This window comes from Phanerochaete carnosa (genome assembly GCF_000300595.1).
Source record: "Phanerochaete carnosa HHB-10118-sp unplaced genomic scaffold PHACAscaffold_2, whole genome shotgun sequence".
NCBI classification, from domain to species: domain Eukaryota; kingdom Fungi; phylum Basidiomycota; class Agaricomycetes; order Polyporales; family Phanerochaetaceae; genus Phanerochaete; species Phanerochaete carnosa.
The window spans coordinates 2,636,349-2,658,894 of record NW_006767629.1 but is presented as its reverse complement, the minus strand read 5'-3'; the positions used below and the strand labels follow the sequence as shown (position 1 = coordinate 2,658,894).

Here is a 22,546-nt window from a genome sequence, read left to right as displayed (position 1 = left end):
GTGAGTCATCCCCTTTCCTCGTCGTCGCTCCTGACCACTAACCACCGGGACTCAACACCAACGCTATCATGGACACTCAGTACGGCGAAACTGCACCTCCACCTGCTGACCCCTATGCCGAGGCGTACAACGACCAGCCCTCCTCTGGCCCACACCCCGCTGATCGCGACCGGGATGTGCCGCCGCCGAGGGGTCGCTCTCGCTCTCGCTCCCCAGCAAGGGACTCCTTCCGCAGGGCCTCGCCAGTCCCCAAGCGGCCTGCGCAGGCTCCAATTGTTGGTGTTTTCACCTTTTTCCCCTTTCCGAGCCAGTGCTAACGTGGCGAAGCAGGCGCCTAATCCCTCCAGCGTGTTGGGAGTCTTCGGCCTGAGCATTCGCACCGTCGAGCGTGACCTAGACGAAGAATTCAGCCGCTTCGGTCGTGTGGAGAAGGTTGTCATTGTGTATGACCAGCGTGTGAGTTCCACTACATGTGTGCGTGTCCTCGGACCATGTGATGCTAATCCGTGGCATAGTCCGATCGCTCTCGAGGCTTTGGCTTCATCACAATGTCTACCGTCGAAGAGGCTTCAAGGTGCATCAAGGAGCTCAATGGAGTGGTGTGTATGCTACTGTCTCTCAAGCCTGGCCTGTGCTGATACCTGTATGCAGGAACTAAACGGGCGTCGTATTCGTGTCGACTACTCCGTTACCGACAGGCCCCACGCTCCCACCCCTGGAGAATACATGGGACACCGCCGTCGCCGCGGACGCGACTCTTACAGCGGCCGTGAAGATCGTTACGACCGCTACGATGAACCCCGTGATCGTCGTGATCGTGAACGCGACCGCGACCCATACTCTCGCCGCCACGATAAGGACGACAAGGATAGAGACCACTACGGCAGAGACCGGGACTGGCGTGACCGCCGAAGCCCTCCGCCTCGCAGCCGCTACTCTCCTGACTATAGGAGGCGTCGAAGCTACTCTAGGAGCCCCCCTCGTGGAAGCAGCCCTGCTCGTGGCGGTCGTGACTATGATGGTCCTGCCACAGCTGCCGCTTCTAACGGGGAGCCTCGTTGGTGAACGATGTCTTACTGTTGCTTGACCCTTTTCTTTCGCGTTTGCTTGCGGTTGCGACTGTCTACAGCTCTGGCCTGTTCAGGGAAGATCCGCTTCGGTGGTCAAAGGTGTGAAGGGCCAAGGCGCAAGTGATGAAGAGTTACGCGGCCCCGGTTATCGCAATGCATGCGCAGTTACCTCAAGTTAGTTGCCTCAAGTTGATCATGTTTTACCTCTATGGAAGATCGCAGTCTGCAATCCTCGTCGAATAGCACAAAACCCAAGTTATCAAGTTTGCTGTCATAACGCCTTCCAATGTTCCTGTAATCTCCTTCGCTACGACCCTCTGTGAATCTGTTCAAACCCAAGTACACGGGCGCCACTTGAATGATCTGCAAGGTGTTTCCGGTGCGTGTCGTTGTCCTCGAAAACAATACATTTTCCTTTCGGGTGCGACGATGAGCTGAGGCTCTTCCTCGCGGTAAGTAATGCTAACCTCGTCCTCAGGATGACAACCAGACGACTACGATTTCTGTTTTCTTCTCAAATTTAGGGAAGGTGGGTACAGGCGAGGCGCAGCATGGTCGACAAGCTCATCAGCGGGCACAGCATGGTACGTATACTTTTCGGCTGGAGAGTTGACACCGCTCCGCACTTGCAACCGCCCCGCCTCCATTGTATGATCCTGCGGATGTACTGCTCACCTCAATTAATAAACCACATGATCGGATACATGTCTATCAGCCACGTAAACCAAATTTCGCACTCGGGCGGCGAACTGGCTACACAGCTGCACGGATGAGACTGGTGACAGTATCTGGGAGATATTGAACATCACGCGGGCGCGATTTCGGTCATTCGGGAATCTGATCGTTGAGTGTTGGTTTTTGTCTGACCATGTCATACAAGTCTCAAGATACTCCGCATCTGAGAATCTGGCAATATTCTCTACACCCAAGAATCGTGAGTCTGCTCGCCAGAAATTCCGCGTCTAAGACTTGTGCAAATGAGTCTTTGTGCTCGCAGCACGGAATGCCGCCAGTATGGCATCGACTATGTCATCTGTGGAGAACTAGGCATGCCAAAAGCTCTTCACCACGACGCAAGCACATGTGTACGCGAGCTCGGCAGTCGTGTCAATTTGAACCTGTGCCTATGCCCGCCCGTATCCTGAGTGCATCGAACGTGTCTCCATGCTCAAACCGCGCAGATTCACCCTTGCCTCCTTCATCGCCCCTCGAGTGTTATCGGCCCACCAATCATATCACAATTCTATCTCTACGCAATACCTTTGGCACATAATTCCTTATTAAATTTGCCGGATGCATCATGCCCATGTCAACCACTCCGCCCACATATGCCGGCCGGTCTCGCTGAACTGCCCGAGGCTGATCAGGCTGCGGCTTCCGACCAACTAGAGATGAACCCGCTAGGGTCTATTCACGACCCGCAGCTACCTAGCAATCCGCCCGACCAGGCACCCGACAACTAAACCGGGCTGACTGGGGCAGCCAAGTCCACTTCATTCTTCTGAGTGATCACTACCCGTGCAAGCAGAGATGTTGCTTGCGCCCCCGGCACCCTCAGATAGCTCCAGTACCGAAGCATAATCTGATTCGGAGACGCAGTGGTCTCCTTGAGGACGACGACAATACTAGCAGCGTACCGGTCCTGTACGGGCAAAGGTATCAGTGAGCTTGATGATGGACCGTTCTCCGTCCCGCAGCCTGCTGCTCCAGCATCCGCCATGGCTGAATGTCCTGCAGCCTATACTATACATATGTTCTATTGTAGTCTTCCGCCATTCAATGTGCACTTTTATGTATCGAACGCGAACGAAGTGAGCTCTGAGGCTCTTTGGGCGCCGAATTGTTGCGGGAAGATCTCGGACCGGGGCGGATTTCGCGTTGCACAAAATCATGATTTCGGTCGGACGCATTTCAGACAAAAATCAAGCCTCAGGTCACGAAAGTCCGAATCCCAAAATCTGAGCTCCACAGTCTCATCCGTGCAGCTGTGATACAGTATTTGGGCGCTTCCTAAATTTCCCCTCCTCCCTCTCCCATTGGTTGGTCGATCTCTAGTTCTGCACACCTATCATGCCTCGTATCAGGAAAAGTACGCAGAGAAAGCTCGCGATGGTGATCATCTGTTGACTTTCGTTCTAGGGACAAGCAAGCGTGGCACTACTCACCACCGCGAGAGGATTAAGAGCAAAGTCAGAGAGACTCGGAAGAAGAGGCAGAAGGAGGCGAAGAAAAATCCCCAGTGGAAGTCTAGTACGTCCCGTAGTACGTCTCGAATAAGCACCCGGACTCATCTGTATAAGAGCAAAAGAAAGATCCGGGCATCCCGAACAATTTCCCGTACAAGGACCAGATTCTTGCTGAGGTTGCTGAACAGCGCCGCCAAGCTGAAGAAGCCAAGCAGCTGCGGAAAGAGCTCAAGAAGCAGGCTAAAGCCGTTGCTGCTGCCAGTACGGAAGAGGCCTTAGATGATGAGGGATCTGAGGTCGCCTTCGACGGCATCGCTGCGCTTCACAGTGCCAAGCACGCCTTCGGCAGTAGCAAAATAACGACTGCTCCCTCTACTGAGGATGCTGAGGATGAAAAAGCTCCTGCACTCCTTAGTCATGAATTTCCCGATCTGAAATCTGTCTTGGATGCCGCCGACGTTGTGGTCGAGGTTCTGGATGCTCGCGATCCGCTTGCATACCATAGCACCCACCTGGAGGAGGTCGTGAAGGAGAGTGGGAAAAGGATGCTTTTGGTAATGGGCAAAATTGGTGCGTTCTGCGCTGTGCGCATAGGCAACCGCTAACCGTCGCCACGACTCTTAGACGGATGTCCTCGCGAAGCTGTTTCGTCGTGGACTACATATCTCCGTGCACAGCACCCAACAGTCCTCTTCCGCTCTGCATCGGCATTTATGCCCGCCTCTGGGTCTTCACCGGCGAAAGGTAAGGGCAAAGAGCGCGTTGACGATGCTCTAGGCTGGAGTTCCGTTGCTACTACCCTGGAGAACTTTGCTGCTGAGAAGCCTTCCGACGAGCCGCTCGTCGTGGCTATCGTCGGGTTCACAAACGTATGTCTTAGCACTCTTCAATGTTTGTAGCGATACTCAGTCCTCGTCTGCAGTCTGGCAAGAGTTCGTTCATCAACTCACTCGCTCGAAAACCTGCTCTTCCTGTGTATAAGCTCAGCAGCTCCCAGGATGGCCCCACGACGACTGTCTTCCCGCAGGAGGTGTTCCTGGAAATTGGAAGCAAAAGAATCCGCCTCATTGACACTCCTGGCCTGAGCTGGGTCGCTCCTGCTGCGCAGTCGGTGGAGGAGGTTGCTCGCGTCCGTGCGCGAGATATTATCATTCGCAACAAAGGCAGGATAGACCGCCTTAAAGACCCAGAGCCCGTGGGTGCGTTATTTGATATTAGTGTACAATCGTCAGCTCACAAAATCTACTTCGTAGTTCATGAGATCGCCAGTCGTGCCAGTAGGGACGACATGATGCTGTTCTATAACCTTCCTGCCTTTGCAGAGAAAGACACGAATGCACTTCTTTCGACTCTTGCACGCGCGAACGGTCTTGTTAAGAAGGTGCATAAACTTTGGTCTTCGCGCGGAAGATTTTTCTGATTCTGAGCTCGTAGGGTGGTGTCTTGGACGTCATCGGTGCTTCGAGGATCCTCCTCCGTGATTGGAGCACGAGCAGGTTTCCTCACTTCACGCTTCCCGGGCCTCTAGCCGCATCGGGGTCGGCCGACTCGGCGTTCGCTGACGCGTATGCTGCGGATGTCAAGATTCTTTCGACGCTACCTACTCGCAAGGAACGCAGAAAAGCGACGGGAGTTGTCAAGCTGGCGCCATATGTACCTGAAGCCCGGAAGATCACCCTGGAGGCGCCGTGGGCGGGAGAAGAAGAGAGCGACGAGGATGATGAAGGGGAGGAACTGGGCAACGGGCACACAGAAGATGATGAGGAGGACGAGGAGGACGAGAATGATGATGACGAAGAAGGGGAGGGCGAAGATGAGGACGAGGACGAAGAAGAGGAGCCTGAACAGCCGGTCGGCAAGCGGAAACGCTCCGCTCAGAGTTCAGCTCTTGCACGTCCGACGAAAAAGGTCGCCTTTGCTGTTGAACCCAAGAGCACTAAGCAGGCGCGATCCGCCGCTGGGTTAAAGGGCGCCATGGCGGCTGAGAAGAAGGTCAAGGTCGCCACCCAGGTAAGGCCCCCAGCGAAGCCAAGTCCCGCTGTGGCTCTGAAGAAGGTTGCCAGCTCCAAAAAGGCATCAGGGACGGAGAACAGGGCCGTCAATGGCGAGGAAGCCTATGACTTTAAGAAGTTCTTCTAGACACGATGTGTTGAACCGACGCCAGTATCCGTGTACATCACATGCTGTAGAGCGTCATGACATTTCTTGTCCGTGTAGGCATGCGTAGGACCAGGACGGTACCCATACTGCGATAACACAAGACCCGTATGAAGGATGATCATACGTTGATAATAAAAAAAGGAGTTACCGATCAAGAACGCAAAATTCTGCCACTAGACAACAGATTAGTACAGTGATAGTGCCTCAGCGTCGCTGTTCACAAGCCTGAGAAGCAGCTGTCCCTCAATCCTCTGGCACTTCTCCAGAATAGCCGAGTCAAGCCTGCGTCAACGTGCTCAGGAGTCGGGAAGCCCAACTGGAAGACAAGTAGAGCCATAACCTTGAGCTTCGATCCCCAATCGGTATCCAGGCTTGCCAAAAGAAAGTGGCAGAGGTCGGCGAGGGCCCTCTCCCAACCACGCAGACCTCACGGCAAGAAAAATCGACAGACACAGATCATCGGGCGCTCAGTGTTCGATCTGAAGGGATAGTGACGAGATATGACGAAGTCGAGAAAATCCCTGGCGTGGACTTCATTCGGGCCAGATTGTGAACCGCGCCAGTCGGTCGATGCTGAAAAGGGCTGATAATTGAAGGCCGGTCGAGTCGCGTCAGGTGCGTATAGCGCGAGTTGCACCAAGTCGCTGAATCCAAGGGCAAGTGCGGGTAGAGACTGGAGGGAAACCTGCATCTCGTTGATGGGGAGATGCCCATCAATAAGGTTATTCACACTGCCGTCGGCTCAATTAGCGTGGCGAATCTCATGAACGGAGTAATGGCGAACTCAATGGACATCTTTTGTTGTGGTAACGATCAGGCCTGCCGTGCGGAAGAGCTTTGCAATCCTTGTGATCTCGTTTATTTGAGAGTCATATATTGGCCCCGATAATCAGACCGCTGCTTGCGTTCGGTGTACAAGCGAGGGGCTCGAATTGAGCCAAAGGTTAATCTATTGAATTCATATTCATATAAATTTCAAACAAATGAGGGACTACTTACCTAGCAGAGCAGGTCCTGGTCGACTTGTACGGACATAGCTGTAGTGCAGTAGATCTGTACGAGTTCAGGGGTCTGAAAATCCCTTACCGCCGATTGTTGCGCTAAAGTGGGTTCATCACTTTATTGCAACTAAGTTAGCGTGACAATCTGAGCTACTGAGCACAACGGCGACGAAGCTAATGCCGAGGAATTAAGCTATGCTGTGAATGAGATGAACACGAGTAGACTAGTCGCGCTTCCTCCGAGATGTCTCAAGGCAGAGCAGTGCGCTCTATATATAATAATACCAGCATCACGGAGCCTCTCATCTGCGAGCGTACTTGTCACTTTACTAACACGCACCACAGTGCGATACCAACGAGGTATCTGCAGAACGCCTACCGCTTGCATTCTCGCTCAGCTCGAACGTGCCAAGCGTCTCCACGACTTGCGTGTTCAAAACGTTCAGGCTCGATCCTCGTGCATCACCAACAAGCGGGCTCCGAGACAACTTGCGAGGTTAGGAAGCCGGTCTATGAGTCAAACGCGAGTAATGCGAGCACTGTGGGACGACCTGACTGCAGGCTTCAGAGGGGAGACGCTCCGTTTTGGAATCATACGTTTTCTGCCTATCACCGTCCTCGCCCGTTGCGCAAACGTCCCCGACACCATCTCCTTCGCTAAACAGCTTGTATCCGCCGCTTGTCCACCTTGTCTGGTAGTCGCACGCCGGAGTTCGCGCTGGCAAGTGCTGTGCTGCTGCTGCTTGACGTCAAAGTCCGGGGAGAGGAGACGCCGGCCGGCCAGGAGGCGTGTTGATTGAATCTGGTTCTCGAGAACGTGGCATGCCCATCGTTTGCAACGTCTCCGACGCTTTTATCGTCGGTCTGAGCGAAGATGACGAAGCCTACTCTTATCCAGTCAATTCTAGGACGGCCTTCGCAGACGTACCACTTCCCCTCGGACAAAGACTACCACTCCTCGAAGTCCGAGCTCATGCGTGCCGCAGCCGAGGCATCGTCGGCTCCAGAGTCTCGCCCGCAATCCTATCTCACAGCTGCTGGCTCTGAGTCTGGATATTTCTCGTCGAGCTCGTCTCCATCGCGCTACAGCGAAGCAAGGTCATACTCGGACCGGTCGTCTTCACGTCGGTCATCTCGTCGGTTGTCTGCAGAGACAGAGGTGAGGTGGCTGAGGTATTCAGTCTGCTCAGCGCACGCGGTAACTTCTCATTGTCGTTTCGTAGGCGGTTTCATCCTCCCCTCGGCAAATAGGCTCGCCGCGTACAAAGTCTCAGTCTCAGGGTACGCTGTTGACCCAGTCGACGGCGTCATCTCACTCCAATCCAGACGATCACTCTGATGCCAATTTTATTACGTCGTCGCCCTACACGCCACCTAGCAGTTTCAGCAGCTTCTCTTCAAATACTACCCCCAAGCAGTCGCCGCTCCCTTCCCTCACCAATCAGCCTTCTTACTTCTCAGAGCGCAAATCCCGCAGTCCCGCCACGGGGTACACAGAGGGCGGGGATACAGAGGCCAGTTCAGCAGACGAGGATTCCAGCGAAGACGACGTCTTTTATACGCCGCGTTCGTCTCTATATGGCTCTCCGCGAACATCAAGAACATCTCAAGGTATGCTCATTGACCCCAAGGCGTTGACCTATGCTCTCCTCCCTCTGCCCTCTGCCCATTCCAAGTCTACGTCTTCTCTAAGATCGATACCTTCGCTTGATGCGCTTACGCCTCATGCTGCGGACGCTGCGGATTTCTCGCCGGAATCCCGCACGCCTTCGGAATCCTCCTTTTCGTCGAGTACGTCGTCCTCTTCGGTAGAGCGGACGGTGTCGGCCACCTCGTCCCGCGCCGCACACTCAACAGCCCTCGCCTCTCCGCAGACCTCGGACCATGGAAGCCACCATCAGGACGATGTACATGCTATCACCATCGCCCGCTCAGCGCACACACGTTCGCAAACCTCCCCCTCTCCGACACCGCCTGCGGGACGCGGTCAGCCTAGACCCCTAGCGCAGACTCGGAGGCGTTCTCAGATCGAACTTCACCGCCAAACATACACGGATGAAGACTGGGCGAAGGACGTGCGATGGCTCGCACCAGCGATTGCTGCCAAGGCAGAATCACCACGCCGGAAACCACACAGCACCCTTCCTGATTATACTGTGCCACCTTCAGCAACACGCGCGCCACCTATGTCACCCCTGAGAGGCCCCCAGCCAGTAAAATCGTATCCCCCTCCTGCCCCTTCGGCAGATCACAGGAAGCGATCCTCGCGCAAGTCGCGTGGCAGTCGCTCTAGTCGAGGTCGTATGTCTGCATTACTGGAGGAGGATGAGAGCGAATACAGCGATGATATCACACCGGGGGGCAGCAGTGCAGAACCCAGTCAGGCTCCGTCGCCGGTACAAGAGGAAGTTTCAGAACAAGGGGAGAGCGAAACAGAGACGACACTACAAGTTTCACGCTCTCTTTCTCACCGTTCGGGCAAAGAACGTTCCTCTAGCGATGAGGGTGCGGAGAGCCCTGATGCTCGCGTCCAGGCATACGCGCGTTCCAAAGGCCAAACCCGCAAGTCGTACTCCAATACTCGCAGGCTTTCGCGTTCTATCTCACCTTCGACCTTCTCCTATTCTAACAATTTACCTACGCATGCAATTCCGACGCCTATGGTCGATTCAAGTTCTCCCCCCGCTCAGGGCTATTCAGGACTTACCCTCCCGCAGACTGGGTATCATGCCGATCCAAAGAACGGTATGGGGGACGGCAAAATCGACCTGGCGAAGATGGGTATAGCGCAGACTAGTATGGCTACTGTGGAGGTCACACGAGGCGTTGCACAGAATGTTAATTCATCCGGATCGAAGAAGCGGAGAACTTTCTCATTCCAGCTTTTCCGGAAATCGAAAGACAAAGGCAAAACACCAGCTCACCTTCTCGATACCCTGCCTGTTCCTGTTACGTTTCTTTCTCATCTGCCGCCACCGTCCTTCGTTCCGTCTTCGCACGTGCTAGTGCAAGTCTTCGCAGTTGGACTGGATGGCTTGGATTCCTTCCTCGTACAAGAGAAGACTGTCAATGGTGCAAAGGGAACAGGCTTCATTCCCGGTCGGAGTATCATTGGCAAAGCGATTGAGGTCGGATGGGACGTCAAGGGCGACGTTTGTAGAAGAGGAGAGTGGATAATTGGTCTTCTCGACGTCAAGAAGGTTTGCTTCCTACATGTAGTTTTCCTTATAGAGAGCTAATATTTGGCCTTTAGTCAGGTGCACTGGCCGAATTCATTGTCATGGAGCGGCATAGAGTGCACAGGGCGCCACAACCACTATCCCGACCGACGACGCTCTTCCCTTCCTCCCGTCGTACTCACGTTCGCTCGATGTCCTTGCCTAGCCAGCTCAACCGCCATCCATTTGCGCAAATTGATCAGGACTTGATCGCCTCAGCAAACTTGTCCATCGAGGAGCTGGCCTTATTGCCCATCTGCGGTCTTCCTGCCCATCGTGCAGTGCGCACTTTCGCGGATGTCATCTCGCCCGCTACGCCGAAGCCAGATAGCGGAGATCGGGCCAAATACGTTCGCATTCTGGTGCTGCATGGTCATGATGGCCCTGGAGCGCTTGCAGTTCAGATGTTCGCGAGAAGAGGGGTAAAAGTCTGGATACAAGTTCCAGATTCGGCGGCTCGGGACGACTCAAATGAGGAGGATAACGATGACACAGATGAGCCTGGCCCCTCCACAGCGGGACAGACGAAGGAGTCTCGGTTCGAGAGGCTACAAACCCGGTTGCGGGCTTGGGGTGCGGAGGCTATATGTGTTGGCGAGCCCCTAGAGGTTCTCGAAAGGCTGGCCGAGGATGGGCGCTCCTTTGACGGAATTCTCGACACAGTTGGCGGTGTTGAGATCTGGGAGGCTGGACGGAAAGTGCTGCTTGCAGATCCCGAGCAGGATGCCACGTTGCAGACTTCGTCACCCATGCCTTCTCCATCCACCTCACCTTCGGCATCTTCGCCCAAGGTCAGCTCGACCTCTAACAAGAGATCGTTCACAGTCGCCCAGTTCACTACGCTCGTAGGCGACAACCCCTCACGCCCTGTACCTTCTGCGCAGGACCATCTACGGTCCGGCTTCCGGTCGCTTAAGCGCACGATGTCCACGGGAAGCAGGAGCAGGAGCAGCAGTCCAACGAGGTCGCCATCAGCAGCCGCACTATCGTCCCCCAGCAAGGACAGCCTCGGTCGGCTATCGCGGCGACATACTACTTCGACAATCAAGGCGAAGAAGCGGACCGTGAGCTATGTATGGGTCAGCATCGCCGCAGACGTTGACTTCGAAGGCGAAGACGTCCGAGACTCGCTCGGCGCCGTGGCGCACATGGTCGAGAGTGGCTCCATTCGCCCGTGGGTTGGCGACGGCCACGACGACAATGGCCCACGTGTGGTGCCTTTTGACAAGTCACCTGAAGTCTTCAGGCGAGATGGCGAAGGGCCCGTGGGGCCATTAAAGGACGGCGGTACATGCGTGGTGAGAGTTGTACCATAAGTAATTTTTACGATCATGAACATTATCATCGGAGTTTTTGGTTGCTGTTTTTCTAAGTTGTATGCATATTAATCACTGTCACGCGACCCGACACCCCTAGATTCCGTCTGCTACTTATGACTTTTCAGGACATCCCTCATGACGCGTATAACCTACGCCTGCACTGTAATTTGGTGACGTGCCATAACGTGTAACTCTACTTAGTTCTCATCCAAGCATAACATTCGAATAGACCTTCAATGCTTCTATGTCATTCACACCTCTGCCTGGTGACACCCTCTACGTGTGAATCGAGTTGCCTTTGATGGTGAGCATCGAGGTATTCTAAGATGTTTTCAAATACGGAGCGAGCCTTGTACCTGCCCAGCGCACATCAGGACATCGATTTACGAGAGTGTGGAACGAACTCACTTTGCGACGTCTCCAGGCCAGCTTCTAATTGCGCTTGCCAGCCGCCCCGGAACATCGGGCTCCTTCACGAGCTCTTCGAGGGGCGTGAGATACACACGAATGGTGAACACAATTGCACCCGTTTTCGGGAGACGACGCAGCGTCTGCCGTTCTACGCGCAGGCGCACGAGCGAAGGGTCCACCGGCTCGCTGCTGTTGGCAAGGTCCGAGTGCGCAGCAGAGAAGTGTCCGGCAGAGTGTCCGGGATAGTCGGCTCCGAAGTCCTCGTTGCGGAGGAAGCCCGGCTGGCCCTCGACAACGTCTTCGTCGCCCTTCATCGTCTTGCACCACGCGAGCTCGTCGGGGTCGAGCGGGTCGGCCTTGTCTCGGGGCGCGACGACCTGGAAGCTGTAGTTGTTTCGCACGATGGGCTTGTCGACGGGCATGCGTTTCAAGTGGCGCGACATGCTCAGCTGGAGCTTGCTCTCGACTGTGCATTTGCGAGCAGTTAGACGGCGGGTGGGCGGGTGGGCGGATGGCCAGATGTGAGGATACGCACATTGTGGTACTGTTCCGCTGATATGGATGTCATCTAAGCTCATACCGATCTTGTCACGGAGTCGCCATGACCCTGACGGAGGTTAGCTATTGAAGTATGCGCATCCATAATTGTACGAAGGCATACCGGGTATCAGTATCGCACCTCCCTGCAGATAATACCTGCCATCCGTTCCCTCGATCATTATCGCGAGGTCCTCTTGGATGCTAAGCCAATGTTAGATCTTGAGTTAGTGAGATGAACCCAGGAGACGCACAGAAGAGATGCGATAGTCAGAGGATCGCCTTTCTCCAGGCCATAAGTCTTGCCCAAAGGTATGATAGTAATGTCTTTGATCGAGGGCTGGCCATGCCATCCGTTCCCATCGTGGCCTGCGTCTACCCGCGTGGCACGATAGACATCCGGGTAGCGGCGCGAGAGATACTCGGCCAGTTCGTGGACCAACTCGACAGCTACATCACGAGTCCTTAGCTTTATCGATGAAACCAGCATGAAATACAAACCGGCATCGTGAGCGCCCTTCACGAGCCCAGGTCTCTCAGGTAGGACTTGGACGACTTTGTCGCCGCGGGTTTGAATTCGATGCTCGCGGATGCGATGGAAGTGAGCAAATTCTCTGTCAAGCTGTCAATGAAAGATAGCGTAAATATGCGTGTCAAGGTTTCACGTGGTGCACGGGCTCGTCCACGTACCTCCGTCCACTCATCCCATGGCATGCTCCGGATGCCCATCGTGACACTACGCGGATTTTCGCATGTAGTCAGTAGCTTCTCGATGGAAACACAGGCGGGCGCAAATTGGACGTGCGTACTGGTATTCTCCCCATTTGAACGGTCGATACGGTACGGGCTTGACAGCGGACACGTCTTCACGGCATGGTGCGATGGCCGGGTACTCAAACGCGACCGGCGTCCATTCTAGCAGAAATTTAAAAAGGTCAGACGACCCATTACGGGAGTATGGGGTGGCAGTGAAGGAGGACCGGTTCGAGGAAGCGACCAAGAAGCGACGCACCTCCAGGCTCCCGCGCCGCCGACGCGTCTGTGTGGAATGGTTTCAGGCCAGCAGTATGCTTCTCCGACGCCGTAAGCCCACCGCTCAATGTGCGTCCCCGGGACGGCGATCCGCCGCGCAGCCTCCGGACGACCAGGATCGCACCGCAAAGGAGCAGCGCGGCTATTAACCGCCAGTGCTCGATGAGCCCTGAGGACATCGGTTCTAGGTCCAGTAGTGTGAGTGCCCTAGATGCTCTTTGCCGGCTGTGGGCAGCGAGGATCGCCCCCCTGACGTGCCTGTAGAGGGGTGGTGGTGCACTAGCAGGGTGGAGGAAGGCACAACAACTTGAATGGAGATAAGTAGCACGGGTCGAGTCATTGTCAGAGCATGGATCATACTTTTCCCTGAGTCATATGAAGATAGACACGTACTGCACCGTGTTCGCGGCACACCGGGCTCATCGCGGGTGAGGCTAGCCGCTTACCGCTCTCGATATATTTTGGATTGTTGAGACCGGCAAGGACGGTGATGATACCGAATGGTAGTGCTTCACGAAGAAGCACGCGAGCTCTAAAAGTCGATTTATGAGGCAAATTCTCGTCTAAAGGGCGGCCTAAAAGCGGTATGGTATAGCTTACTATTAGTAGCTTGTTGGTGTACACGAGGCTCTCTGCCTCCGTCGCAACGTCATGGGGTGTGCCCTCGTCAGAGTCCAGAGCAGCCTCGATAGTTTAGCGTGTGTTTCGCCGGACGGAGACTAGCCCTTGCAACGTGTAGGTGAGCGAGACGATGATTCATGTTAGACTACGTCAAGCGAGTGCAGATCCCGCAGGCCGTTCTTCTATCACGGGGAACGACGACAGCAACAGCAAGCAAGGTTTAGAATTTGGACAAATTACACGACACCACTGAAGTAACGGAACGCGTGCGATTACATGGATAAATATGATGACGGCGTTGTACAGAGTTCAAACATTGGTAATTGGTATCTACTGATGCGTGGGAATGCGTGCTAGTGGGGAGTGGGAAGCCAAAGCGAAGGCGACGGAACATGGGGAACGGAAGTCCAGTTGGGATCTGTCTGGCACAGGCTCAATGATGGGAGGAATGCAGGGATGGCGACATATCGGACTGGTCTATGTAATGTAGTTGAGAGTACCTGCGGATGTCGGTTGCAGGAGTGATTCCGATAAAGCCAAAAGCTCCAGCACCGAGTGAGCGACAATGCCCTCCGACGAGTGCGGGAGACCCTGGCTCGGGGTCGCGTGTTATTTTCTGTGCGAAAGCCGACGGGGATTAGACTTTCGGGAGCACTCTCCTTCTCCAGCCAAATACAGACGGAAAGCGGTGGTCGAATGATGGATTCGGATGAAATGCATCTTCCAGGTGATGATATGCTGACGGATGATGCGGCCGTACGGCAAAACCAGGACAAGAGCAGTCTACCGCACGAACGCTGTCGACGGGTGAACTTCTGAAACGTTTTGCCTGTGAGCGAACGGGTGCCCTTTGAGGAAGGGTGACTGCTGCGTAGGCTTGCCGAATTGGGAGAAGAAAGACGGCGCGGGACTGTTCTGTTGGGCAGCCATCTGCGCAAGGTAAAACGGGTCTGTCGTTGCAAACAACGAGCTGCCCGCAGACGGCACGTCGTAGTGCATAGACGAGAACGATGAGGCGGAGGCGCTGGATTTGCGCGAATGGGAGTGTCTGGGGTAAAGAGTTGGTGACGGAGGTGGAGGCATATGGGATGCGGGGTACGTGGCGTCGAGTGCGGAAGCGACAGACGGGAAGAGCATATCTTCCACCATGAGCTCGTCCTCGTCCATGGCGTCCACAGTTTCGCGCTGCTCCTCCATGTCCCGTTTACTGACAACGCTGTTACTCCGCCTCCGATCGAGCTCGGGACGCTCCCAGAGGGAAGACGAGGTTGGTGTGCAGGCCATAGGCGTGCAGGCGTGCGTCGCGCGGCGGTGTTCGCTTGTCTGGCAGTGGTAGAGGGTCTGTGCGAGTTGTGCCTGGGGGTGGCGCCTCGCGCGTAAGCGGTCGCGGAGGAGGAAAGACAAAAGCCGGCGAGCTCACCTGTAGGGCAGCGAGGTCCGTGGCCTCCTGGCCGATGTGGTTTGAGGACATGGAGCTGACGAGGTCGTCAACGGAGAAAGACATGGCGGAGAGGTGTGGTGCTGGAGAAAGAAAGACAAGGGCAGAGCCGGCTACGTACAAATGAGCGAGACTATAGGAGTGATATATATGAGCGGGGGCCTGTTCCTCGATGGAGTCGCTGCCCGGGCCGGCACTCGCTTAGCCGATGCTCGATTTCTGGGTCTTGATCCCGCTCCGACTTCCATCCGCACCTTTCCCAAATCTGGGACATTCCCCAGCTCTGCCCGACGCGCCCTTCCCCTGGCTCGGGCCTGCCGCAGTCTTTGTCCACAAGCTCCCACTCGTTTACGCAACGCTTGCCAGTCTGCTGGAGTCGCTGGCACACTGCTGGCAGTGCAACCTGCGACTACTACCACCGAGTCTCCTGTCTGCAACAAGAGCCTAGCTCGACGCTTATGGAAGAGACGCTGCCAGGGCCCCTCGCATGCCGTTATTCCCTGTCTCTTGTGCTGGGCATCACCGACCCATAACAACATCCTGCTACTCGTTAGACAGCTACTTTCCCAACTCTCCTCGCCTCTCTTCATAGCTACGCGGCGCCCCGGGTCTCGACCGAGCTGCAAGCACATGATCTCCCCGCACTCCTCCCCTGCACGAGACACAAGGATCCCGGGCATGAATTAGAGCGCAGGAGAAGACCATCGCAGGCCTGAGAAACCCGGACGTTGTTCCACCGAAGAATCAGCGTCGGGACCCTTCCAGTGCCGCTGTGGAGATTTGGGTCGACAGCGGACTCCAGACATCCATATAGACGTTACTAACAGCGGGTAAAAGTAGGCCTCTTGCACGCATGACGCACAATTCTGGAGATGGAATGGGCTGTGTGAGACGGTTTTGTGCGCCTCGTAGTGGGGATGTCAGGGTAACCTTATGTCTCTGCTTGTCCCAAAAGCATCCTGAACGCGTGAGGCACTGCGAGGCATCGCTCGCGCTCAGAGACAAAGAGCACGCCGCCGCAGCGCGGCAGTGTAAGATCAGGATTGTGATCGGTGCGCTGATCCGGGATCATGGAAAGACTATTAGAAAGACTCATTCCGATCAATTTGCCAGTCGCGATAATCAAGCGCCGCCCTGCCAGGCCCGACCCCGATTTGTCCCGAGCAGTGAAGAAAGAGAAAAAGTCCATCGGTGAATCCAACGGCGCGACGGGCGCATATAGTCGGTGCACGCACAACTTCATCATACGGTGCGTTAGAACTTCATGCTATGCTCCAAAAGTATGAGACCCTGAGCGGTGGCGCGGAGGGATCATCGGCTCTCCGAGCTGGAAGGCGCGACCAGGGCCTTGAAAATTTGCTCGTCCATCTCAAGAAGACGTCGGAATTCTTCCTGCAGAAGAGCATCTAAACTCTGTTCATCCATGTGAGCAGACAGACATACCGTAGCTACGGAAGGACAAGCCGCCGCAAGGGTCCCGCACGTTTCTCGCAAAGCCATTTTCAGCTCTCGAACATCTGTGAGATTTGCTCAGGCTATGATCTCATAGGCTGAATAGGAGGGAGAATCACCGGTATTATCAGCTCCAGACTCGACGAGGCTCGCCCAGCACCGGCAGACTCCATCGAGAATGGTCCCTTTCCACTTGTGCATGCGAGGGGCGCATTCTGCAACAAGTACGTCAAGGGCCCGGACTGACGAGATTTGAAACGCGATTGGCGCAGAATTCTCAGGAGCAGGGATTAGGGCGAGGACTAGCTGCGATATGAGTGCCTGGGAAACAAAAAAAATAAGTAAGACCGATGAATGCAACGGGTTTCGACGTACCTTGAGATAGCGTGCAGCACCGATGCCGAGGGCTCGTACGACATCGGGAAGGGCTTCAACGGAAGCCTGGATGGTATCTGCATCGTTAAATCCGTATAACCAGACCGTCTCAATGATCCCTTCCCCGAGTAAGGCCCACAGCTGTTCAAATCGGTTGGCAGTCGCGGGTGAAGTTGACCGCTCTGTGAGCTTGAGCCACGTGAAAATGACGCTGCGGATAAGTTGCGGGGTCTCTGGAGCACGGAGGAACGTAAGAGCGGTTTTGAAACTCTACAAACGCCGAGGTCTGAATCGTTGTGTTGGCATGCATCGGCTGACGAACACGCACAGTGATGAGGAGCTCATTGATGCCAGTTCGGCGCAGGAGCTCGCCCGGTGCGCTATCTAGGAGGTGATCAACGATCGGAAGGCTGAGTAGTTTATATTTAAACTCGTAGTCATCAAGGAGCGTCATCACTGGGGGGACGACGAGATGCCAAAGTTTCTCGAGTGCGGCAGGCTATATGACATTAGCAACGCGGAATACGCACAAGAGCAATGGTACCTTTAAATGTTTGACACACCAATCTAATACGTTGATGAGTCCAGGATAGCGCTTCCAGAGCTGGCCTTCGTAGTAATCCTGGGCACCACCCTCCCCTCCCACCGGGCGGCTTAGTGAGCGACCAGTGGCCGCGCTCACCTTAGGATGAGTGTTCAGCTTGAACACGGCCTTCACACGCTGTGTCAGGACAGCCTCGATTAGTTGCATGTCGCCATCCGTATACGGCTCGAGAATCTCTTCGCATCTGACTATGAGCGGCGCATGGGGCTGAAGGGCACACAAGGACTCACCTTGCGCCAAGTCACGCGACGTACTCAGAGCCCATGCGCCTTCACCATCGAATTGGGAAACCTTTGAGACAACCTCTACCTTCTCGCTAAACGTCAAGTTGTCTCTCTCCCGGAGTCTCTCATGCAGATCCGCGAGGACTGTGCAGGCTTTTTGTCTCCATGTCTCGAGGCGCGCAATCAGCTCCGCGTCGTCTATCTTCTCATAGTGGTTAAAGTCTCCAGGGATGTCGAGCTTCTGGAGCGTCAAGACCGGGCGGGCAGAGGCCATGGTCACAAGGCAGGAGACGTCACGTCTAGCGCCTGACTTTTACAAGACGCCGCAGTTCTCCATCAACTTTGTGGCGTGAGACTATGATGTTCAACAGCTTAGAGGCGCTTGCCACGGTTCGAGGGTTCAGTGCTATCCACTCTGTCGTGGTTGCCACTTTATGCACGCAGAATGAACGGAAAACTCGGAGGTGAGCTGCGTGCCGCTGCGATGGATATTATATCTGACACAAAGCCCAAAGACCCCTTCACGATCACGTACCCCACACAGGTACAAACCTCTCTTCATTCGCAGGCCACGCTCGCACGCTTCGACCCCTCCGGCAGGTTCGTGGCTGCTGGAAGAGCTGATGGCTCCGCGCGCATCTGGGACTTGGATACCAAATCCACGGTTCGCTGGCTCGAAGGCCATGTGAAGAGCGTGACCTGCGTTGAGTGAGTCGCGTGTTTCGTGTTCATGTAGCGTGGGAGCGTTCTCACTGACACATGCTCTACAGCTGGTCGAGAAACTCAACATATGTGCTCACAGCCTCCAAGGACTGGAACGTGGTCATATGGGACCTGTCGTCCGAGACTGACCCGCCGAAACGGAAGAACATAATTCGTTTTGACGCTCCAGTAGCGTCGGCTTCGTTTCACCCCCGCAATAGGCATGTCTCTGTTAGGTCTGCCCGCCATTATATACCTTATTTTGAAGTACAAGTCAAATCCTCTTGGTCTTGTTGACCCCAGGAGACGCATACATCGTCGACCTGCGAAGTCAACATCGCTCGCGGGTGGAACTGTGCGAAGTCCAGGAAGAGAGCGACGAAGAATACCAGTCTCACTCGAACAAGCACCGGTGCGTGTCGCTTAGTCTCAGCTCGGTCTTCTGTTCTGATAGACCGCGCAGGTCAATATCGACTGTCGCACGCTTCGATCCCTCCGGAAAGCATGTATTCATCGGCACTTCGAATGGTCAGGTCCTTGTGTTCAACACGAGAACCAAAACCGTAAGCATACGGGAGCAATAACACGCACAAATCCTGATTCCCGCACGAAAGATGATCGCACGACACAAGATTACCGGCGCAGGCAGCCTCAAAAGTTTGGAGTTCGCGAAGAATGGACGGTCTGTCTGCCTCTTTGTCTCAGGGTATCTCCTGCAAACTCACGACCAAACAGCCGGCTGGTGACGAACTCACAAGATCGGACGCTGCGCCAGTTCACACTGCCACTGTATGCACCACCCTCTGTCGACGGCATATACATCGAGCAGGAGCTCGAGCCGACATATCGTTTCAGCGACCCGATTAACAAGGTTGCATGGCACGGAATGTGCTACAGCCCAGATGGCGAATGGCTAGCAGGGGGTATCTGAGATCCCTTATCATGTTCAGTCTCACAGCTGACTGCTGTTGCTCATCAGGCGCGGCTGACAATGCGACACACAGAATCTATATCTGGGATGTTGGTAACGATGGTCAGTTTGTGACAGCACTTGATGGCGGGCGAGAGCCCCTCGTCCATCTGCATGTGAGCATGTGCCACATGCTGCGCCTCTCATTGGCTGACCATGTGTATGTAGTGGCATCCGCATAAGCCTGCCATAGCGTCGACGACAAACCAGGGCAACGTTTTTATTTGGCACTGCCCAACGCCAGAACGCTGGGGTGCTTTTGCGGGCGGCTTCGAAGAAGTAGATGAGAACATCGAATATGAAGAACGTGAAGACGAGTTCGACATTGTCAGCAACGTTCTATCATTACCCCTGGATCGACATTGACCACCTTTTGTATCAGGAGGACGAAAGCGAGATAGCACTGCGCAAGCAAAAAGAAGAGGAAGAGGAAGTAGACATCCATTCCGTCGAGGTCGAGAAGCGTGGAGACTACTGGAAGTGGAATGCGGCAGATGACGAAGACATCGCATGGGCTGACGACGAGCCTGACGACGACAATGCTGGTTGGAAGCTAAAGATACTGACGGAAGAGGAAGAGCCCATGAATTGACGTCGCAGCAGCTCTGTGAGAAATCCATGGTGTGTCAGTATGACTTTTTCCAGGGGGACTGTGTGGGGACTGGTGAGACACGTATCTTGGTGAGCTGCGCAGAACACTTACACATAGCACCATGAGGACTCGCGTAGTTACGTGTCTGGCGTGAGGACTGATCCGTCGGACAACACCGCCATTGCACAGCAGGCGCACGTTTAACAACCTCCAACGTGGGTTGCACTGGCCGATGCTGGTGGATCACCGAAAGGCACGGGGGTGTAGACGATCCAACGACGCTTCATTAGACCGAGGGCTGCTTTCCACTTTGCATCATCTTTCTCCGAGGCGGAGTTGGAGATTGCCTGGACCCGGGCTCTGCTTATGATGCAAGCATGCTAGGCAGGGAATAAGCATGGTGATTCGGATCGAATCGTTTGCGAAGCTGACCTGCAGATGTCATCGCGCGTTGCTCAGCGCGTCAGACAGCTCTAGGTGAGAGACTCCCGGCGGCGAGGGCGTGCTGCATTGGTAAACGAGACAGAGCGATGTCAGAAAAAAACGCCTCGGACTAAGCCACATAACTAATAATTTTCCTTGGCCGGCAGTGGCCTGGAGAAACACAAGGGAGCGGGAGAGAGCGGGAGTCGCGGCGACGCCCACAAAGACCCACACTGGCAGCACGTGCGTGGGTGTGACAAGGCGTGGTGTGACAGGGGAAGCGACGGTCGACCTCAAGTTTTGGGCGACTTGCCTTTTTGCGAGCACGACTCCTGAGATCCATCCTCTCATAACGCTAGCATTGCCAATTTATCGCTCAACGTCGCCAGAGACCTGCTCATCGTCGTAAAGAGTAGCGTACTTGGATCATTATGCTCGCATTGGCACCGCCAGTACAGCAACATTCAACCGTCTCGTATTCACAGCCCTCGTCCGCTTCTTCGTCCACACGCCCTTCGCGATCCGCTTCTCGGAGGACATCCTCATACAGCTCCTCAATCGGCTCTTCTTCGTCCTCTACCTTCAACGTGACTGCACCACCCAACCCAAGGTCTTCCACCGAGGAGGGCCCCTCTTCGCCGCGCCGAACAGGATCACATCACCAACCATCCAATTCACAGCATTTTGCTTCCTATGCGCCGCAAAATGGAGCTGGAAACCACGCGGATGACGGTTACTATGCAGCAGAGACCGCAGAGGGTAGTAGAGCGGCCGTAACGTCGAATTCGGAACCGGCGGTCGATATCCACTCCTACGATCCTCACGAACTCCTCCGTTTGCTGGCATCCTTGCTCACGCAAATCGCCACGGCGAACGACAGTTTGCACGGACGCGACTTGTCCTCTACCTACCAACTACATGCTGTCAGCACTACAAGTTCACCAACATCCGATGTGCATCAGTCTCCTATATGGATTACGCTGGCTACTGCGTCGCGAACCGCCCTTTCCAGCAATATGTCGCTGACATTTCATGCGCGGAACGTCCCGACGATTACACTCGAGATGTATCTCCTCCGCATCCTCAAATACTGTCCCGCAAGTAACGAAGTCTTCCTGTCTTTACTCGTCTACTTTGACCGGATGTCGAAGCTGGCGAAGGAGGCCTGTGGGAAGGCGTTTGTAATAGATTCATACAATATACATCGGCTGGTCATTGCAGGGGTCACGGTGGCGAGCAAGTTCTTCAGCGATGTGTTCTATACCAACTCCCGCTACGCCAAGGTATATATTCCTCGTAACTCCCACTGTGGCGCCTCTCTGACTCATCGGTTCTAGGTTGGCGGCCTACCCCAAACCGAGCTCAATCAACTCGAGCTGCAGTTCCTCCTCCTTAATGACTTCCGGTTGATGATCTCTGCGGAAGAAATGCAAAGCTACGCAGAGCAATTAATCCAGTTCTCGCGGTCGAACCGCTACCAGGCTTCTCCTGCCGCTTCCCCACTGCCTTCTCCCAAATCCCCAATTCACCAGTCTCCTGCCCGCCCCTCGAATTTCATGATGCCCTCTGGGAGAGAACCGACTCATCACGAGGCCGGACACCAGACGCCGCAAGTTGGGCCGCGCGTGCCGTATAATCGGTCGTCTGGCTCGTATTCGAGCGCGTACTCTACAACTGAGTCCGAAACAGCCAGCGAGGCAGGCGCGGAGACAGACTTTGACGGGTCCACGGACGATGAGCCGACGATCCGGCCGACACACTCGTCTGCGTCCTCAGAGACGATGAGCCTGCACTCAGCCAGCGACGCGGACTCGATCTACACGGACGATGGCGATAGGAGCGAGGTAGACTCGGTGGCAGAGGCGCACACGCCTAGCGAGACGTCGATGCGGGACCGGGACTATAGGATGATGAGCCCTTGAGGCAGCAGGTACTGTCGAATCACTCCACGGATCGTGAATTTAGACCGCAATCTGCTAGAACACACAACGAAGCAATTCCGACGCTGATACCTGTACGCAATACGGTCGGTCTTGTATGTACGCATTGCTATGGACGCGTGTATTAATAGTCGTATATTCTTTTTCTTACTGTTGTCCATGGGTGTGGAGGCAGGGCCGTATCTCTTTTGCTGCTGCGTAAAGTAACCTACCTCGATAATTTAGTACAATTTTCTCCGTTGCCTTTAAGCCTGCATTGTTCCGAGAATCT

General features: G+C 54.9%; 9 protein-coding genes across 9 annotated transcripts; 6 read left to right on the top strand and 3 right to left on the bottom strand.

Annotated features, from left to right (window-relative positions):
- Nucleotides 1-24: 24 nt before the first annotated feature.
- On the top strand, nucleotides 25-1,769 carry PHACADRAFT_250155 (uncharacterized protein). The gene is made up of 4 exons (XM_007392060.1): nucleotides 25-275; nucleotides 328-456; nucleotides 516-599; nucleotides 652-1,769. The coding sequence occupies exons 1-4, from the start codon at nucleotides 69-71 to the stop codon at nucleotides 1,063-1,065; spliced, it is 834 nt and encodes a 277-aa protein (XP_007392122.1). The 5' UTR covers nucleotides 25-68; the 3' UTR covers nucleotides 1,066-1,769.
- A 14-nt stretch (nucleotides 1,770-1,783) lies between these two features.
- PHACADRAFT_250153 (uncharacterized protein) lies at nucleotides 1,784-2,385 on the top strand. The gene has a single exon (XM_007392059.1). It carries the CDS (start codon nucleotides 1,939-1,941, stop codon nucleotides 2,341-2,343), a length of 405 nt encoding a protein of 134 aa, XP_007392121.1. The 5' UTR covers nucleotides 1,784-1,938; the 3' UTR covers nucleotides 2,344-2,385.
- A 594-nt stretch (nucleotides 2,386-2,979) lies between these two features.
- On the top strand, nucleotides 2,980-5,885 carry PHACADRAFT_181560 (uncharacterized protein). Its single transcript, XM_007392058.1, has 7 exons — nucleotides 2,980-3,159; nucleotides 3,210-3,320; nucleotides 3,371-3,826; nucleotides 3,881-4,125; nucleotides 4,179-4,455; nucleotides 4,510-4,637; nucleotides 4,691-5,885. The coding sequence occupies exons 1-7, from the start codon at nucleotides 3,141-3,143 to the stop codon at nucleotides 5,393-5,395; spliced, it is 1,941 nt and encodes a 646-aa protein (XP_007392120.1). The 5' UTR covers nucleotides 2,980-3,140; the 3' UTR covers nucleotides 5,396-5,885.
- A 3,134-nt stretch (nucleotides 5,886-9,019) lies between these two features.
- PHACADRAFT_250150 (uncharacterized protein) lies at nucleotides 9,020-11,111 on the top strand. Its single transcript, XM_007392057.1, has 2 exons — nucleotides 9,020-9,617; nucleotides 9,671-11,111. The coding sequence occupies exons 1-2, from the start codon at nucleotides 9,078-9,080 to the stop codon at nucleotides 10,949-10,951; spliced, it is 1,821 nt and encodes a 606-aa protein (XP_007392119.1). The 5' UTR covers nucleotides 9,020-9,077; the 3' UTR covers nucleotides 10,952-11,111.
- A 42-nt stretch (nucleotides 11,112-11,153) lies between these two features.
- Nucleotides 11,154-13,183, bottom strand: PHACADRAFT_250145 (uncharacterized protein). The gene is made up of 9 exons (XM_007392056.1): nucleotides 12,915-13,183; nucleotides 12,712-12,817; nucleotides 12,593-12,638; nucleotides 12,404-12,524; nucleotides 12,157-12,352; nucleotides 12,027-12,106; nucleotides 11,901-11,972; nucleotides 11,363-11,831; nucleotides 11,154-11,310 (listed from the first exon to the last, which is right to left on the bottom strand). The coding sequence occupies exons 1-9, from the start codon at nucleotides 13,111-13,113 to the stop codon at nucleotides 11,202-11,204; spliced, it is 1,398 nt and encodes a 465-aa protein (XP_007392118.1). The 5' UTR covers nucleotides 13,114-13,183; the 3' UTR covers nucleotides 11,154-11,201.
- A 641-nt stretch (nucleotides 13,184-13,824) lies between these two features.
- Nucleotides 13,825-15,097, bottom strand: PHACADRAFT_250142 (uncharacterized protein). The gene is made up of 2 exons (XM_007392055.1): nucleotides 14,976-15,097; nucleotides 13,825-14,911 (listed from the first exon to the last, which is right to left on the bottom strand). Exons 1-2 carry the CDS (start codon nucleotides 15,057-15,059, stop codon nucleotides 14,339-14,341), a joined length of 657 nt encoding a protein of 218 aa, XP_007392117.1. The 5' UTR covers nucleotides 15,060-15,097; the 3' UTR covers nucleotides 13,825-14,338.
- A 784-nt stretch (nucleotides 15,098-15,881) lies between these two features.
- On the bottom strand, nucleotides 15,882-17,889 carry PHACADRAFT_181556 (uncharacterized protein). Its single transcript, XM_007392054.1, has 7 exons — nucleotides 17,655-17,889; nucleotides 17,365-17,600; nucleotides 17,149-17,319; nucleotides 16,821-17,090; nucleotides 16,565-16,766; nucleotides 16,437-16,510; nucleotides 15,882-16,406 (listed from the first exon to the last, which is right to left on the bottom strand). Exons 2-7 carry the CDS (start codon nucleotides 17,569-17,571, stop codon nucleotides 16,305-16,307), a joined length of 1,026 nt encoding a protein of 341 aa, XP_007392116.1. The 5' UTR covers nucleotides 17,572-17,600; nucleotides 17,655-17,889; the 3' UTR covers nucleotides 15,882-16,304.
- A 243-nt stretch (nucleotides 17,890-18,132) lies between these two features.
- On the top strand, nucleotides 18,133-19,912 carry PHACADRAFT_85948 (uncharacterized protein; the record flags this gene model as incomplete). Its single annotated transcript, XM_007392053.1, has 9 exons — nucleotides 18,133-18,356; nucleotides 18,419-18,586; nucleotides 18,625-18,762; nucleotides 18,814-18,913; nucleotides 18,965-19,032; nucleotides 19,086-19,273; nucleotides 19,330-19,436; nucleotides 19,489-19,647; nucleotides 19,703-19,912. 9 exons carry the CDS (start codon nucleotides 18,133-18,135, stop codon nucleotides 19,910-19,912), a joined length of 1,362 nt encoding a protein of 453 aa, XP_007392115.1.
- An 841-nt stretch (nucleotides 19,913-20,753) lies between these two features.
- Nucleotides 20,754-22,538, top strand: PHACADRAFT_250136 (uncharacterized protein). The gene is made up of 2 exons (XM_007392052.1): nucleotides 20,754-21,618; nucleotides 21,673-22,538. Exons 1-2 carry the CDS (start codon nucleotides 20,767-20,769, stop codon nucleotides 22,255-22,257), a joined length of 1,437 nt encoding a protein of 478 aa, XP_007392114.1. The 5' UTR covers nucleotides 20,754-20,766; the 3' UTR covers nucleotides 22,258-22,538.
- Nucleotides 22,539-22,546: the final 8 nt, after the last annotated feature.